Genomic DNA, 18,029 nt, shown 5'->3' with positions numbered 1-18,029 from the left:
TTCTAGACTTTCAGGACAACTGAAATAATTTTTCAGACAACTAATAAATGTAATTGAGGTGAGCAACATGCAGCCTACAGATATTGCTAAGCTTCCATTATCCTCCTCCACTGACTATGTTAGTTAGAACTGGTGAAAATTCCAATTCAACAGTGCCAACAGTACCGAGGAGAATACATTTTCACCATCACGTTACACTGGATTATGCCCGAAAGCTCCTCTGAAACAGATGGAGACCATTACAATATACTACTTCAAGGGAGTGTCTGCTTAGACCCCTTTTAAGACCAACAATAGCTTCAAACAGGTTTGCAGCAAGAACCTGCAGAACCAATTTGTGCCATGAAGGCCTTGCTAGAAACACTTCTTCTCCCATATCTTGCTTCATCTATTAAGTGGGATTGTGAATCCATGGAGGTGGGAAGTAGTGCAAAAGACAAAGCAGTATCAAGTGACGGAGTATTATTTGTTTAGAATCCTCATTGCTCAGAATAGTAAGCCTGAAATGGAACAGACTAAAATATAACTCGTTCTACCATACTCCCATAGAGCAATGGTTCTCCCAGAAATCCCAGGCAGTTTACCAGCTATTAGGATTTCTGGGAGTTGAAGGGCAAAACATCTGGGGACCCATAGGTTGAGAACCACTGCAATAGAGGGTTCTTTTTAGTTTCTCCTGTTTTTTCTTTCACCAACACTTGGTACTGAAGCAGAATTGCCATTGCCTATCCTTCCAGTCCAGCCATATCTGCACTAATGTGATTATTTTTACCCCAAGTCCTAACAATCCACAATATGTTTTACCAACTTTCAACAATGAATACAAAAATTCCATTTTATAAAAAAAACAAGGCTCAGAATTTTCCAGAAGCAGTACAAGGTCCTATTTTAGACTAGCAGACAGGAGACTGAGGGAACTGTGTCAAACCAATAAATTTAATCGGTTTTCACCATGTATTTTTCAACTAGTATTTTTACTAAGATTCAATGATAAAAAATTCTATCTGCTTCTAAACCCATTTACTTGGTCCCCAACTAGTAGGAAAACTGTGAAGTGGGAGAAAAATGAAAGCATACACTTATAAATTCTATATGTATATAATTCTGCACACACACATACATATATTCTAGTACCAACTCCCATTATTTATTTATTTGCTTCATTTATTCCCTGTCTTTCTCACCCCTGAAGAGTACTTAAGGAGGTTTACAACTCCAGCAAGATTCAATGGCGCTTAACATAGTTATAAAACATATCCAATAAAGTAAAAACAGTTAAAATGGTAAGCAAATAAAATACATAGAATAAAAACCGGTTAAAAACATATAAAGTGCATGATTGCATTCATCCATAATCCTTACTCATAATCCTTATTCAGACTGTGTCGAAATCATAGTGATTTATTCTGCAAACGCTTGTGTACAGAGCCATTTCTTTGTATTTTTTCTGAAGACCAGAAGAGACGGGGCCTGCCTGATGTTACTGGGGAGGGAGTTCTACAACCAGAGGGCTGCCACTGAGAAAGCCCTGTCTCTTGTCCCCATCAATCGCGCTTGCGAAAGAGGTGGGATCGAGAGCAGGGCCTTTCCAGACAATATTAAAGCTCTTGTTGGCTCATAGGAGGAGATGCGTTTGAACAGGTAAGTTGGACCAGAACCGTTTAGGGCTTTATAGGTCAAGACCAGCACTTTGAATTGAGCTCTGTAGTGAACTGGCAGCCAGTGGAGCTGACGTAACAGAGGAGTAGTATGCTCCTTGTATACTGCCCCAGTTAGAAATCTGGCTGCCGCCCGTTAGACTAATTGAAGCTTCTAGGCTGTCTTCAAAGGCAAGTCCTAAGACCACTGATTGCTGCAAACAAGATACACTAGTTTAATAGATAACCAATTACTTACTTTCTTTCAAAAAGTCTGATTAAAGGAAGCAGTTCTTTATTGATCTCAGTCATTCTAGCAGGATCAGCATTAAGCTCTGTGCTGCACGAGATGTATTCTTCTAGAAATGTACTGAAATGGCAAGAAAAGGATGACAGTGGTGACATAATCCATGAGGGATCAAAACAACTTTAACCTAACACTATGTTTTTCCAACAGCGGACAATATATTGCAGTGCATTTTAAGCTATCTGATATGGACTGCACAACTTTCTTTTAGTATGCCAGATACTGGTACCATATTTATGTGTATTGGCTGCAAATATTCCTTTCCTGGAAACTCTGTGGACCAGCAGGCAATGGTTTATATAATGGCACTCACCAAGGAACAATAATTTTGAATTGCATTTGGCTATGGGAAACCCGCAAGGAGAACACATGTATAACAGCCATCCGATGCAGTTAACTTTGACCATTTTCTGAATTCATTTTAAAACTTCTGGAGCGAGAGAATCAGCCGCCTACGAAGACGTTGCCCAGGGGACGCCCGGATGTCTTGCAATCCTGTGAGGAGGCTTCTCTCATGTCTGTGGTAGCTTTTTAAAAATTGGTCTTTATGGAGATTTCTTTTCACAAACCTGAATGATTTACACACATATCTACTTTACTAATAAAATATCTATAGAGATACAAAAGCTGAAACATCAAGATATTTCCTATTACCATTGATGTGGAGGACAGGGAGTCAAAGTCTAAGTGGATGCTCTCAAGAACACATAAAATGTCAAATAAAGCTGCACCAGTAGAATGTAGCTTACCAGGCCAATAAATGATCCATATTTTTTTCTAATGGTATATTGTTAATTATAGCTTCTAGATGTTTTTTGCAGATTTGATTATCAACCATGTCAGATTCTTCTTCTGTTTCTGAAACCAAAGGGATAACAATCAAAAACTGAGTAATTTTACAAGGCATTTAAAGTCAAACAGCATAGGTGAAAGTAACTTTTTCGGAACTATACTGACATGGGGAGCAATACAGAAGTTATATCACACCAAAATATTGTTTCCGTAAGTCATAGTTTGGTGTTTAACCATGATTATCCTGAAGATTAAAAACTAAACTAATTTTTCAATTTTTTGCTCGTTCCTGTTTCAGGACAGATGGTAGAGGAAACAAGCCAAGAGGAAACTGTGTTTGAGCTGAGACACAACAATAAATGACTGTTTAAACTACTCAGAATGTTGACTTGTGGTTGACCAACAAAGCAGCATTTCTTTTATGGAGACAGAAATAACGAGGATCAATTTGAGAAGTATATGGCTTAAAAGAGAAGGCCAATGTAAACATCTTCTTATGGCTTACTACTTCATATAATCATGTTTCAAAGGAAAGTAGAACAACCAAATTCTATTTATAAGTGACAAGGTTATATCAACATACCTGTTTCCCCATAAATAACTGAATGAACCATATGTGGAAAAATATAATGCAAAATTGGACTGATATCATAATCTGTAGAAATTTCATGAAGAGTTGTAGTCAAGTTGGGTACCTTACAAAGATATTTAAATGGCCTGCAAGAGAACATTAAAGATATCATATATACATTCCTGTATGAACATTAAGAAGTCTCATTGATCAGAGTACAGCTAAGCAAAAACATACTTGCACTTTTCATTGGAATAAATGAAAAATGCTAAATGTGACAGACCATGGATTCTTGAGATTCTGATTCATTAATATTTGCAGTACAAATTTTAATTATCAGATTAAAATTTGTACTGCAAATATTAATGAACCAGAATCTCAAGAATCTCAAGATGAGGTTTATGGCACACCAAAGTTCATGAAATGCTTCAGTTACCAATTCATTCAGCCTAAGCTAGGAAGTCATTGCACTCCAGCCCTGTTATGTAAGTGTACCAGTATTCCAGAATGAAGAACTCTTCTCAAGCTTTATTTGCCATGGATGTGTTTGTAAGTTAATTATCTCAGAAGAGCCAGAAAAACTGAGCTCTCTTTCCCTTCTAGCCATTGGCAGGAAATGTTGGAAGACAATCATACTTGGACACGAGTGCTCACTAATGATGATTGGCAGGAAGCACTTACTAGCAGCGAAGTAATTAACTCAAGTCATCCAACTAACCTCTATGTCAGTGGTTCTCAACCTGTGGGTCCCCAGATGTTTTGGCCTTCAACTCCCAGAAATCCTAACAGCTGGTAAACTGGCTGGGATTTCTGGGAGTTGTAGGCCAAAACTCCCAGAGTTTTGGCCTAGGGTTTTTGCTCTAAGCACTTTGCCCAGTTTTAGGAAATAAAGCATATCCTCAGACTTCATGGTGGCTGGCCTTTTAGATAGATCCTGCAGGTTTGTTCTTAAATTGAATTTGGATGCAAATCTGAACAGATACGTTTTAAAGTGTAACTCCAGACAAGGAACAGAAAATGAGATAAAATATTTCTAATGAAGATACAGACAATGGTTTTAACCCCACATCATACTAACAAAAGCTACAAAAAGTGCATGGATTTTAAACTTTAAATACAATTTGGACAGATGCTTATCTTAACATATTTCTTTTACCGATGCATGTAAACGTTTAAACATTTTCAAATACTGCAAAAGGTCTGATGCACTGCCCCCATCGAGGCCCACCTAGAGCTGCCACTACCATTTGTAACTAGGAGTCATATGTAATTGGGATGTTTATAACTCAGGGACTGTCTGGACTTTGACATACAACTGAAAGTTTATACCTATCACAGTTGAATCAGGAAGAAAACTGTTAAGAGTTCAATAAGCAAAAGTGTAATACATCAAAATAAACTAAAATCTAAGTAATTAGCTACAAAAAATCTGGCCACAGGCCCATAGCTAGGAAAACAAACAAACATTGAAACTTGATCACATTCACTATGACGGCTATTGCTAATAATAAAGTGTTAATAAATTATACATATTTGGTCGAGATAATGCTTGCAGTTCTGTAGGAACTTTAATTTTTGCTTCATAGACTTAGAATGGGGATTTAGTTATCCAGTTTAAATTAATAAGTAAATTGGGTTTTAAACCTGAAAAATTGTGTCAGGCGTATGTGTGTTGAACCCGTAACAACCCCCAACCTAGCTAGAGGCTTACTAGCCACCCACCTGTCTCAAATACAATAAAAATACACTTTCAATACAATTTCCACTGCCAACCATTATTGAAAATAGTAGCTTCATGGACTGATAAATATTATGGCATAGTGGCAAGGGAATAGTAATGATCAGCCTGAATACAAATTTTGTGAAGCAAGAAACAAAAGTAACTGCAGCTGAGCTGTTTCAGTGATTGACAATTCATTTCTCTCCCAATTATGAACATCTGAGTTCTTACTTTTCTCCAAGTCCTTCTTCCTTTTGACTCTGTAGTAAGATGATTAGGCAGCTTAGTCCCTCTTTAATAAGCGATGGTAGTTTGGCAAAAGTTTTACTGATTTGTAGTGCTAAGGAATGAATCAAAGAGTTTTCCATTGTCATTTTCACAGCCAACTGGCAAATGATCATATAGGTTGCTGCTCTGTAATCGACCAATGAAGATTTCAAACCCTGGCAAGAAAAAGGAATTGAAAATAGTTAACAATGAAGAAACAGAAGATGTACTTCACTGAATCACATTTCTCATGACCAATAAGTAAAATATTGAACATAAAACCTGTACAACACACACTGAAATATCTTTTTAAAAGATTTCTGACATGATAGACTAACTTTTCCCTATTTTAAACAATAAAAAGACACATGAATGGCATAAGGATAAATAATTACAAGAGACTTATTTCCGCCAATGAACTTTGTTTATAAAAAAATATTAAAAAATTAAACACAGAGAAAATTAAAGGTTTAAACAGTTAAAGAGCTAATAGGTAAAACACAATGGAAGAGACTGGAAATAAACATTTGACAAAGCCAACTTAACTTTTACAGTGTTATGGAAACTTCCAACAGATGTTTCTCTGACAATTAATATTCAAAATGAAGCAAATTTAAAATGCAAGACTCTTCAGCAACTTTACAATATCTTCATGGAAACCAAAAGCCAAAATCAAAAAGGAGAAGAGCAATACGAAGGAAACAATTATCACCTTTTGGATATAAGGAAGCAACTTGGAGACTAGAGTGTCAGTTACATTTGCTGCAGCTCCAAGGGCAGAGACAATTGTAGAGGCATAAAAAGTAAACAGGACTCTCATGTGGGGTAAGCTCTCAGGCTGTGCTGAAAAGGCCTATAAAGAAGGAGGGAAAGCATTTAGGATGACAATAAAACAAAGAGCAAAGCTTATGGAACAGCATTCCCCTTTCTACATGGAAGGTCTTCTGTCATGATGAGAAAGGTTTGATGGTGTTGGCATGTACTCGCCTTCAACTGCACTTTAAGATAATGTATGATATATTTATGCGCCATTTGTGACCTTCCTACTCCCTTACTTTCTGAAAGGAATAGGGCTACTCTAAATTGGGAGGGCAAATGTACATCTACATTCACACTAGGCAAGAACATGAAGCACGTGTATATGTGCCCTCAGGTTGCCTGATGCCTTCTGGTTTGCCTAAAAACAGTATAAACTATGTGTACATTGGATTTTCTAATTTTAGCAGTGTGGAATTTCAGAGAAAAAGACGCTTCTCAGATCTATATAAATGAGTCAACACAATAACTCCCATTCTACTTTCCTTTCAATGCCCTAATGTAATATCTTTCTTTCCACATACAGGAAGTCCCCAAGTTCTTATGTTTAATTTGTTTGTAAGTCAGAACAGATAAATTTTAAATGTAACCACAGCAAAAAATATATATTCTTTAGCTTTGGATAGTATAGGGAAGGGTCAACACACCTGTGGTGTTTGTTTTGCTATGCCCTTGTTCAGAAGATTTCACCTCACTTTCCATCCCTGTGATAACTGGATTTTCAAAAACTTGACTTGTGGAAACAAGAATTGGTGATAAAGCTTCAGTGGAGACACCTTTTCCCCAAGATAACTCTTCCAGGAATGAATTTCCTTCTTGAGAGGTAGATTTCTCTCACTCCCTTTTGTCTCACTCCTGTTCTTAACTATGAGACATTTGCATGTTTCAGTCCAGGCTATTTGGCTGAATGCATTCCCTTGTACAAACCTGCCTAGGCCCTGAGATCTTCAGGAGAGGCCCTTCTCTCAGTCCCATCTCCATCTCAAGCTTGGTTGGTGGGAATGAGAGAGCGGGTCTTCCTTCTCGGTGGCTGCCACTTGACTCTGGAAGTTCCCTGCTGTCCTTGTGGCAACAGGCTTAACCCTTTTTATTCAAACAGGCATTTAAAGATGAAGATTTTTAGGATCATGTCAGGAGCTGCTGTGATTTTATATGCTTTTATAGATTTAACCTGAATTGTTTTAAATATTATGTTTAATACTGTTTTAATATTTCTATATTTTAAGGTGCATTGTAACACTTTTGTGAGCTGCTTTGAATCTCTGTATGGAGAGAAAAAGCGAGATATAAATAAACATAATTTTTTAAAAAAAATGGAAGTTGGATGTTTATAACTTGGGGACTGCTTGTATATATTTAGATGGCAGAGAAACTAGCAATCTGGCATTGCCATAGGAAATCACACCAACCTTTACAGATTTTGTCACTAGCCTGCATATGAAATCCATGAAACCAAGGTCTTTGTAGCAGTGTGTAATCAAAGTTCCCCTTGCAAGAGGGACTCCTGGTTTCTGAAATGGAGCAAATGAAAAACAAAGAATTAGTCAAAATGTCATATATAACAGCTCATGGAATCATGGAACTTCATCTTAGAATTCAATTCAGTGGATTTTAAAATGGATTATTTTTGCACATATAGTGCCTTGCAGAAATAATAACCTTCCCCTTAGTTTTCCATATTTTGTTGTGTTTCAATTTGAAATTGGAATGGATTCAATTGACAATTAGAAAAGCCCAGTCAAAGTCCATTCCACATTCTGAGTTGTAGCTTGAGCAGAACAGAGCTGGAGCAAGAAGAATAGCCAACTCTGCATGTCTCAAGAGGCACAAAGACTTATCCAAGAAGACTTGCTGCCGCTGCACCAGAGGTGAATATTTCCTGAAGTAACAAGTACCTGTTGGTTTGTTTATTCTTTAGTGCCAAAGTAAAAATATTTTGTATTTTCACAGGGTAACCATGATAACTGAATTCATTTCAACTCCAAGTTTATCTATTTCATCAGTTCATTTATGTAGATTAACAATTAGTGCTAGGAAAGCAAAACTTAAAAAGCAGAGTAGGAAAATAGAGATAAAAGAGCATGGAAACTATAACAGACTAAAAAGCACCCAATCCAAATCCAGTAAATGAAATTTGATCAGCACAGTCTTCTCAGAGTAAGCAAAAGAAAATAGATCCCTTTGGAATTTCAACCATAGTAAGACCGCTGTACCCATAGAGCCAGTAAATGTGGTTTTATCAATCCACATTTGACAATATATGTCCTCTATATACATTTTCTTGATCCTCTGGAGAAACTTTGGTGAAAGTTTCTAAAGCAAGTTCAAGAACCTATCCCGCACAGATGCAGGAGTCAAACTATACAAGTTAATTTATTATTATGCCATTATGTAAATATAGTCACCTATGATCATATTGATAAAATCCATTTCTCATACATTTTCATTTATTTTTCATGTCTTTACCTGAATTGGATGAAGCCAATGCCATTTATGAGTTGGGTCACTAATTTTGAGGAGCTGAATAACTCGCACAAACAGTTTAGTCTCATGATATGGCAGTACACAGCCAACTAAACTGTCCTGATTGTAGAGATGAATATGAAACCTAAACAAAACAAAGCACAACATAAATCTATAGTTATTCATACAAGTTTCTCAGTCAAAGAGATTGACTTTAGAATATTTTTACAGGTCACGGCACTGTCTATTTAGCATGATATGAAAAAGACATACAATTGCAGAATCTCCCTGTTGTTGTTCATTCGTTCAGTCGTCTCCGACTCCCCGTGACCTCGCGGACCAGCCCACGCCAGAGCTCCCTGTCGGCCGTCACCACCCCCAGCTCCTTCAAGGTCAGTCCAGTCACTTCAAGGATGCCATCCATCCATCTTGCTCTAGGTCGGCCCCTCTTCCTTTTGCCTTCCACTTTCCCCAGCATAATTGTTTTCTCTAGGCTTTGCTGTCTCCTCATGATGTGGCCAAAGTACTTCAACTTTGTCTCTAGTATCCTTCCTTCCAGTGAGCAGCCGGGCTTTATTTCCTGGAGAATTGACTGGTTGGATCTTCTCGCAGTCCAAGGCACTCTCAGCACTTTCCTCCAGCACCACAGCTCAAAAGCATCGATCTTCCTTCGCTCAGCCTTCCCTAAGGTCCAGCTCTCACATCCGTAGGTTACTACAGGGAATACCATGGCTTTGACTAGGCGGATCTTTGTTGCCAGTCTGATGTCTCTACTCTTTACTATTTTATCGAGACTGGACATTGCTCTCCTCCCAAGAAGTAAGCGTCTTCTGATTTCCTGGCCACAGTCTGCATCTGCAGTAATCTTTGCACCTAGAAATACAAAGTCTGTCACGGCCTCCACATTTTCTCCCTCTATTTTCCAGTTGCCAATCATTCTTGTTGCCATAATCTTGGTTTTTTTGACGTTCAGCTGCAACCCGGCTTTTGCGCTTTCTTCTTTCACCTTGATTAGAAGGCTCCTCAGCTCCTCCTCGCTTTCGGCCATCAGAGTGGTGTCATCTGCATATCTGAGGTTGTTAATGTTTCTTCCAGCATTTTCACCCCAGCTTTGCATTCATCAAGTCCCGCACATCGCATGATGTGTTCTGCATACAAGTTAAAAAGGTTGGGTGAGAGTATGCAGCCTTGCCGTACGCCTTTCCCAATCTTGAACCAGTCTGTTGTTCCGTGGTCAGTTCTGACTGTTGCCACTTGGTCCTTGTACAGACTCCTCAGGAGAGAGACAAGGTGGCTTGGTATGCCCATCCCACCAAGAACTTGCCACAATTTATTATGATCCACACAGTCAAAGGCTTTAGAATAGTCAATGAAGCAGAAGTAGATGTTTTTCTGAAACTCCCTGCCTTTCTCCATTATCCAGCGGATATTGGCAATCTGGTCTCTCGTTCCTCTGCCTTTTCTAAACCCAGCTTGAACATCTGGCAACTCTCGCTCCATGTATTGCTGGAGTCTTCCTTGCAGGATCTTGAGCATTACCTTACTGGCATGAGAAATAAGGGCCACTGTACGGAAGTTGGAGCAGTCTTTCGCATTTCCCTTTTTTGGTATGGGGATGTAAGTTGATTTTTTCCAGTCTGATGGCCATTCTTGTGTTTTCCATATTTGCTGGCATATGGCATGCATCACCTTGAATCTCCCTATGATATTCCATTTACCCAGGCTGGCCCCAAAACTCCAGACACTAGAAATCTTATCACTCACTCTGCCTTTGTTCCCCAATTATTCCCCTGCTGGATTGGGTTATTGGTAACCATTTAAATGTGTACTTGTGAGTGTATTGTAGTGTGAGTTTCTTTAGCTTTAGGTATGCATGACTCCAATCAGCCTAGGAATGGGAGCCAGAGACAGGCTTAAAACAACAACAATAGGTTCATTAAATACAGTAGGAAACTATAGTGATTTCTTTTAATCTATTCTCTAATCTCCCTAAAACCATTTGGTAGTTTCCTCCTTTCTCAATGCCAAAAGCCTTTCTCCTTCAGCTCCAGTTCCTTTCTGTGTAATCTCAAATCCAATCTATGTCAGTTCAAAATCCTGTTTGAATCTTAGAGGGAAGCCTCTACCTTTTGATACATTATGTTCCCTTCAAAGCCCCTTTAATCCAAGTTTATTTTGTGCTTCCTTTGCACACCCACTCAAGACATCACCACACAAAATGAGAACTTTGGACACAGCTGGGAAAAGCCCTGCATTGCTTTGGAAGGTTGCTTCCTTATGGCCAGGAGTCAATCTACAGGGAAGGAGTTTTGAATAGATTGTTACTTGAAATCAATGAACTGTAAGATGTAAAGAGGCATGGATAGATTACCTGTGAATCAGCCACTCAAGGCATTTCTGTGCTGGTTTAAGCATGAAGTAAGGGGACAAATGAATAAGGAACAATGAAATATTTTCATCCAGCTGTTGGTTCACTGCTTTAGTTTGCACACTGCGCTCCAAACCTTTGGACATTTGACTGAAAAGTGTTGGCTGAAATGTTTCAAAGGTTGCATCGATTCCAATCAACTCCTCCAGGCCAGTGCACCCTAGAAAATATATCAAATTTATTACACAACACCACTTACATTTCAAGAGTTATTCAGGCAGTATTAAATTATTCTATGCAGAAGATTCCTGGAGAAGAAACCAGGAGAAAGAAATGAAAGCTGCCTACATCAACCTTGTCAAATATACACTAACAACAGCTGGATTATATATCTCCAAAATCTGTTAAGTATTTGTCTTCTTTAAACAGATATTACATTAGTTTCTAGATGATCAGACAAGATTAAACAAAGGAATTTCCAACTGAAAATTTCAGTTTGAATATGAATTACAAAAACATGAAAGCATTATTTGGCTCAGAACATAAAAAAAAATGTTGCCCAACACTTCTTTACGGCAAATTTCCAATCAAATACTTAGACTGGTGAGTACATCTGTAATGTTTGGGCCAATCCAAAGAAGAATGTTTACTCGTAACGCTTCAGAGACACTGAAATAATGCAACTAAATCATTGTTTCTAAATATTCAAGAGCACAGACCATTCTGGGAACCTACCCTGAGAGAAAGGTGGAATATAAATCGAGTAAATAAATGAACAGACAGAAATAAACAACCTGATTCAACTTTGTCTGAGTAAAGAAAAGAGAAACATCAGTGGCAGACAGATCAGGTGAACCAAAAATTGCTGATCCTTTCCTGTATTTGACTGTGCTCTTAAGAGGCGCACTCACCTATGGCAAAAAAGGTTTCCCTGTCGATATTGGCAGCCTCCTTGCAATCAAAAAGCAGTGATGCTGCTTCACTTCGTGACAATAAACTGGGATCATTCTGAGGGAGTGCAAGACGCTTCAGTTGGTGTGCGAGAGATGTCATGGTTCACACTTCTGTGAAGAAAACAGAATTAGTTGGGGCTCTCACAAATTTAACAAATATTTGATAAACCAAAAACTACCAGAAGAAGCTTTTTCTACTTTTAAGTCAATTTGGTAATAATAATTGTATTAGTTTTGGCTGACAGCAAAACAAATGCTGAACTTTATCTTAGTGGGTTGTGCTCTTCTCTAGTCCACTAATAAAATAGATTACTAACGACTTTATTAGTGGACTAGAGAAGAGCACAACCCACTAAGATTCAGCAGTAAGCCAAAATGGCATAAATCCTGAATTCTCAAAGTACGGTATGACTCCCATATCCATGTGAGATGAGTTTTCAATGCATAGTCTCAGTACTAGCATATGAGTGTGTGTGTACAGTAGAGTTTCACTTACCCGACATAAACGGGCCAGCACAAAAAGGGGGTGTCTGATAAGAGTATTGGATATGCTAACAATATCATATATTGTTGGTATATATATCTTGTAAGCAGCTCTGAATCCCCTTCGGGGTGAGAAGGTCAACATATAAATGTTGTAAATAAATCAATCCCTGAACAGACTCAGAAGTGGGGTTGGCAGAACAAAGGACAACCTGGCAAATGGCACTACCTAGAAGAATCCTCCACCTTGTATCACTGTGGAATAATACAAACAACTCAAACTACAAGAGAGGAGATTCCATCTGAACATGAGGAAGAACTTCCTGACTGTGAGAGCCGTTCAGCAGTGGAACTCTCTGCCCCAGTGTGGTGGAGGCTCCTTCTTTGGAAGCTTTTAAACAGAGGCTGGATGGCCATCTGTCAGGGGTGATTTGAATGCAATATTCCTATTTCTTGGCAGGGGGTTGGACTGGATGGCCCATGAGGTCTCTCCCAACTCTTTGATTCTATGATTCTATGATTTGTACGCTTGCCCACAATGCCCTGCCTCAAGCACAGAGGAACTGTTTAAAGCTACAGACAATGCAGTCGGTGTTGCCAGTTTCTGGTCTACAATTATTTAGTTGCTTGTGCTTCTTTTATTTTTTATCAGTTTTATACTTATGCATTTATGCAATGCTTTTGACACGAAATGAACCCTCATGGCTGAACATTGTGGAATCCTGTGGGTCGCAGCTTGGTGAGGCACCAGCACAATGAAAGCTAAAGACCTTGTAAAACCACAACTCCTGTGATTTTATAACATTGAGTCAAGGCAGTGCAGATGCACCCAAAGTCTTGGGTCTTCTCTGCCAGAGTACTGGTGCCTCACTAAACTATAAATCCCAGGATTCAATGGCATAGAGCCATGGGAGTTAAAGTGGTGTCAAGCTGCATTCCCTTTACAGTGTAGATCAGGCATGAGCAAACTTGAGCCCTCCGGGTGTTTTGGACTTCAACTCCCACAATTCCTAACAGCCTACCGGCTGTTAGGAATTGTGGGAGTTGAAGTCCAAAACACCCGGAGGGCCCAAGTTTGCTCATGCTTGGGATACATAGTATTACATAGTATTTTCAATAATTTTGTGCAAGGCACAAAACTGGTGTGTTGTTAGAAAGCAATGCTGCCTCTATCTCAAGCGCCCATGTGCTTAATTCCGGATCAACCTGGACTACTACTTACCTGGAGCTCGGAGACTGAAGGAAAGCAGGAAGAAGGAAAAAGCAGCCCCTGCCACTTGAGCCACCCCTTCAATTCCACGTGCGACTTTGGCTCGGAAGTAGAGGGCGACCGCTTCCGCCGAAGAAGTGATAGAGTCGCATCCTCTGCCTTCTCGGGGGGTTCGCTTCTCTCTCTGCCGCCCCCTGCAGGTTTCCCTGCGCCTCGCAGCAAAAAGTAAAGCCTCAGGGAGCAACAGTTCGCACATGCGCAGTGGGAGGCTAGTCTTGTACTCTTATTCCAAATGTGACTGTGGTCTGAACTCAACAAAAAAGGATAGAATCATAGAGTTGGAAGAGACCTCATGGGCCATCCAGTCCAACCCCCTGCCAAGAAGCAGGAAAATTGCATTCAAAGCACCCTCGACAGATGGCCATCCAGCCTCTGTTTAAAAGCTTCCATAGAAGGAGCCTCCACCACACTTTGGGGTATAGAGTTCCACTGCTGAACAGCTCTCATGGTCAGAAAGTTCTTCCTCATGTTCAGGTGGAATCTTCTGTAGTTTGAAGCCATTGCTCCGCATCCTAGTCTCCAGGGAAGCAGAAAACAAGCTTGCTCCTTCTATGACTCCCCTTCAAATATTTATACATGGCCCTCATCATGTCTCCTCTCAGCCTTCTATTCTGCAGGCTAAACATGCCCAGCTCTTTAAGCCACTCCTCATAGGGCTTGTTCTCCAGAACCTTGATCATTTTAGTCACCCTCCTCTGGACACATTCCAGTTTGTCTACATCTCCCATTGCGGTGCCCAAAATTGGACACAATATTCCAGGTGTGGTGTAACCAAAGCAGAGTAGAGAGGTAGCCCATTGGCTTTTTTAGCTGCAGCATCACATTGTTGGCTCATGCTTAACTTGTTGTCCATGAGGACTCCAAGATCTTTTTCATATTCTGTATCTTTGCATTTCATTTTTTTCTGCCTATGTGGAGGATCTTGTATTTGTCTCAGTTGAACTTAATTTTGTTAGTTTGGCCCAGCTCTCTAATCTGTTACGGTGGTTTTGAATTTTGCTCCTGTGTTCTGGAGTATTGGCGATCCCTCACAATTTGGTGCTGTCTGCAAACTTGATGATCATGCCTTCTAACCCTCCAGCCCACCCAGTGGTTCTCAACCTGGGGTCCCCAGATGTTTTTGGCCTACAACTCCCAGAAATCCCAGCCAGTTTACCAGCTGTTAGGATTTCTGGGAGTTGAAGGCCAAAAACATCTGGGGACCCCAGGTTGAGAACCACTGGGTGGGCTGGAGGGTTAGAAGGCATGATCATCAAGTTTGCAGACAACACCAAATTGGGAGGGATAGCCAATACTCCAGAAGACAGGAGTCATTCCTTCCACCCACCCTCCACACTGATGAAATGGACTGCCCTCTCTCTCTATCGCCCCCTAGTGGCCTCCTCCTGGATAGAATCATAGAATCATAGAATCAAAGAGTTGGAAGAGACCTCATGGGCCATCCAGTCCAACCTCCTGCCAAGAAGCAGGAATATTGCATTCAAATCACCCCTGACAGATGGCCATCCAGCCTCTGCTTAAAAGCTTCCAAAGAAGGAGCCTCCACCACACTCCAGGGCAGAGAGTTCCACTGCTGAACGGCTCTCACAGTCAGGAAGTTCTTCCTAATGTTCAGATGGAATCTCCTCTCTTGTAGTTTGAAGCCATTGTTCCGCGTCCTAGTCTCCAAGGAAGCAGAAAACAAGCTTGCTCCCTCCTCCCTGTGGCTTCCTCTCACATATTTATACATGGCTATCATATCTCCTCTCAGCCTTCTCTTCTTCAGGCTAAACATGCCCAGTTCCCTAAGCCGCTCCTCGTAGGGCTTGTTCTCCAGACCCTTGATTATTTTAGTCGCCCTCCACTGGACACATTCCAGCTTGTCAATATCTCTCTTGAATTGTGGTGCCCAGAATTGGAGACAATATTCCAGGTGTGGTCTAACCAAAGCAGAATAGAGGGGTAGCATTACTTCCCTAGATCTAGACACTATGCTTCTATTGATGCAGGCCAAAATCCCATTGGCTTTTTTTGCCGCCACATCACATTGTTGGCTCATGTTTAACTTGTTGTCCACGAGGAGTCCAAGATCTTTTTCACACGTACTGCTCTCGAGCCAGGCATCCCCCATTCTGTATCTTTGCATTTCGTTTTTCCTGCCAAAGTGGAGTATCTTACATTTGTCACTGTTGAATTTCATTTTGTTAGTTTTGGCCCATCTCTCTAATCTCTCAAGATCGTTTTGAATCCTGCTCCTGTCCTCTGGAGTATTGGCTATCCCTCCCAGTTTGGTGTCGTCTGCAAACTTGATGATCCTGCCTTCTAACCCTTCATCTAAGTCATTAATAAAGATGTTGAACAGGACCGGGCCCAGGACAGAACCCTGCGCCACTCCGCTCGTCACTTCTTTCCAAGATGAAGAGGAAGCATTGGTGAGCACCCTCTGGGTTTGTCCATTTAACCAATTACAGATCCACCTCACCGTAGTTTTGCCTAGACCACATTGGACTAGTTTCCTTGATTATAGAATAGTACCATGATATCAAACTACATGAATTCTTCAGGGAAAATGCGCCCAAGGTGCACTTTACATATTTCATCCAACACACACACACTCTCCCTATCGATGTAGGCATTTGTTCCTTCCCCAAGGGGAGGAAGGCTGGATAAACATATGGGAAGTGTACAGTGATCTCTGATTTCCTATAACAGCTTGATACGGTGCCTATATGTGCTCTTATGTTTACATCATGAGCAAAAACTAGACTTTCTTTCTCCAAGCATTGCACTTGAGAAAACATTGAGCCCTACGTTAGCACAGGGCTATAAAGCGGTATTATTAAAATACAAATTAATCTGATGTCATCTGTCACAGAAAGGATAAGGATCATGGAACCCAGGTGTGGCCAAGTGTTGTATTACTCTGATGATTGAGGGTAATTCATGCTGCACCTCCCATTTCTTTTCACCTTGAGATCTCTCTATAAATCATATTTTGTGCTTTGAAGCTAACAGTACAAAATATGAAGCACTTTCTAATACACATTTTGTATTGCACAGCTTTTCCTGAATAAAGCAAGGATGTTGGCAACACATTTTAATTCCAGTTAACATTGCTAATGTTCATCACTTTGCACATCTAGAACAGTTAAAAGGGGATGATAGATAATGTATTTGCAGCTATGCACTCATTTCTACTTTTATTTTCAGTCACTTTTAGCAACATAAGCTGAATAATGATTGTGTGTAGTAGTGAAGAATTTCCAATTCAAGAGCTTTTGGAATGGGACAGCGGCCATTCAATAGCAATTTCTTTTAAAATGCCCTGGGTCAGGTAGCTGGTGGCATGGCGCCCTCTGGAATAGACAGTATAAAATTGGGATCGGAACCACATTTGGATAGAACAGATTCAGTCGGGCTGTCAGTCTGAAGCAGCCAACTATTCTGCAGTCTGTGTAATGCCGATTATGTGTCTGTTTAAAGGTAGTTATATTTTATTTGTTTATTATTTACAGTATTTATATTCCGCCCTTCTCACCCTGCAGGGGACTCAGGGCAGATGCACATATACATGGCCAAACATTCAATGCCATTTAGACATACAACATATATAGACAGACTTAGAGGCAATTTAACATTCCAGCTTTTCCAGCTTCATGAGGGTATGCTTGGTTCCGGCCACAGGGCGAGGTCCAGCTTCACCGTCCACTTGTGACACCGGGTTCTTTAATGGAGTACTTCCTCATTCTTCTGCACACTGCTGGATGGTTTTATGGCATTGTAATTTAGTTAAGTTAGCCTCCCCCCATACAGCAGTACCTAAATTTCCTACTTGACAGATGCAACTGTCTTTCAGGCTGCAGGGGTTGACAGCAATCTAGACTATTAATGGTCGGAAGCTTACTCCGGCCTGGGCTGGCTTTGACCCCATGACCTCTCGGTCACAACCCAGTCCCAGCAATATAGCAATGCTGAAAAGTCTAGTACACCTTTGAAAGCATCCAGTGATAGCACTGTGTTAAAAGGAAAGATACATTCTAATAAGGGACTTTCAATACACTAGAAATGTAGTTTCTTCCTTGCTCATTATGCTGGAAGTAGGAACAAGCTAAATAGAAATGCAAAAGAGAAGTGCCACTAAGCTACTGAAAACAAATGACTGTCTGAAAGGCTGTAATAAGCTATTTTACACCCTTCCCTTGCATTCCCCTTGCGAAACCATTTTTAAAATCCTGGATGTCTCCCACCATTTTTTCCAATCGTATGCCTGCACTATTTGTAGTTTTCCACCTGTCACTGTGTGTATTACATTGTAAGTCTGGATGGTGTTCCCAGAGTTCTAGTGCGTCTAACAGACAGGGAGCAAGATTGATTCACATATCAGTCTTTGTTGAATATATTAA

The 18,029-nt window shown here is 40.2% G+C and overlaps 1 protein-coding gene across 1 annotated transcript in view; it reads right to left on the bottom strand.

Moving 5' to 3' along the window:
- Positions 1–13,731, bottom strand: part of HEATR1 (HEAT repeat containing 1) — a 59,976-nt gene extending 46,245 nt beyond the window's left edge. Inside the window, exons 1-10 of the mRNA XM_060753866.2 lie at positions 13,600–13,731; positions 11,853–12,005; positions 10,945–11,161; positions 8,577–8,718; positions 7,520–7,621; positions 6,007–6,147; positions 5,259–5,470; positions 3,320–3,453; positions 2,694–2,802; positions 1,897–2,007 (exon numbers count right to left, since the gene is read on the bottom strand). Coding sequence (XP_060609849.2) covers positions 1,897–2,007; positions 2,694–2,802; positions 3,320–3,453; positions 5,259–5,470; positions 6,007–6,147; positions 7,520–7,621; positions 8,577–8,718; positions 10,945–11,161; positions 11,853–11,994 — 1,310 coding nt within the window. The 5' untranslated portion in view covers positions 11,995–12,005; positions 13,600–13,731. The remainder of the gene's footprint in view (positions 1–1,896; positions 2,008–2,693; positions 2,803–3,319; positions 3,454–5,258; positions 5,471–6,006; positions 6,148–7,519; positions 7,622–8,576; positions 8,719–10,944; positions 11,162–11,852; positions 12,006–13,599) is intronic.
- Between the last annotated feature and the right edge of the window lie 4,298 nt (positions 13,732–18,029).

The sequence above is a fragment of the Anolis sagrei genome, chromosome 1, assembly GCF_037176765.1.
Source record: "Anolis sagrei isolate rAnoSag1 chromosome 1, rAnoSag1.mat, whole genome shotgun sequence".
NCBI lineage: Eukaryota > Metazoa > Chordata > Lepidosauria > Squamata > Dactyloidae > Anolis > Anolis sagrei.
Note: the sequence above shows the minus strand (reverse complement) of the source record. Positions and strands in the feature narration are given on the sequence as shown.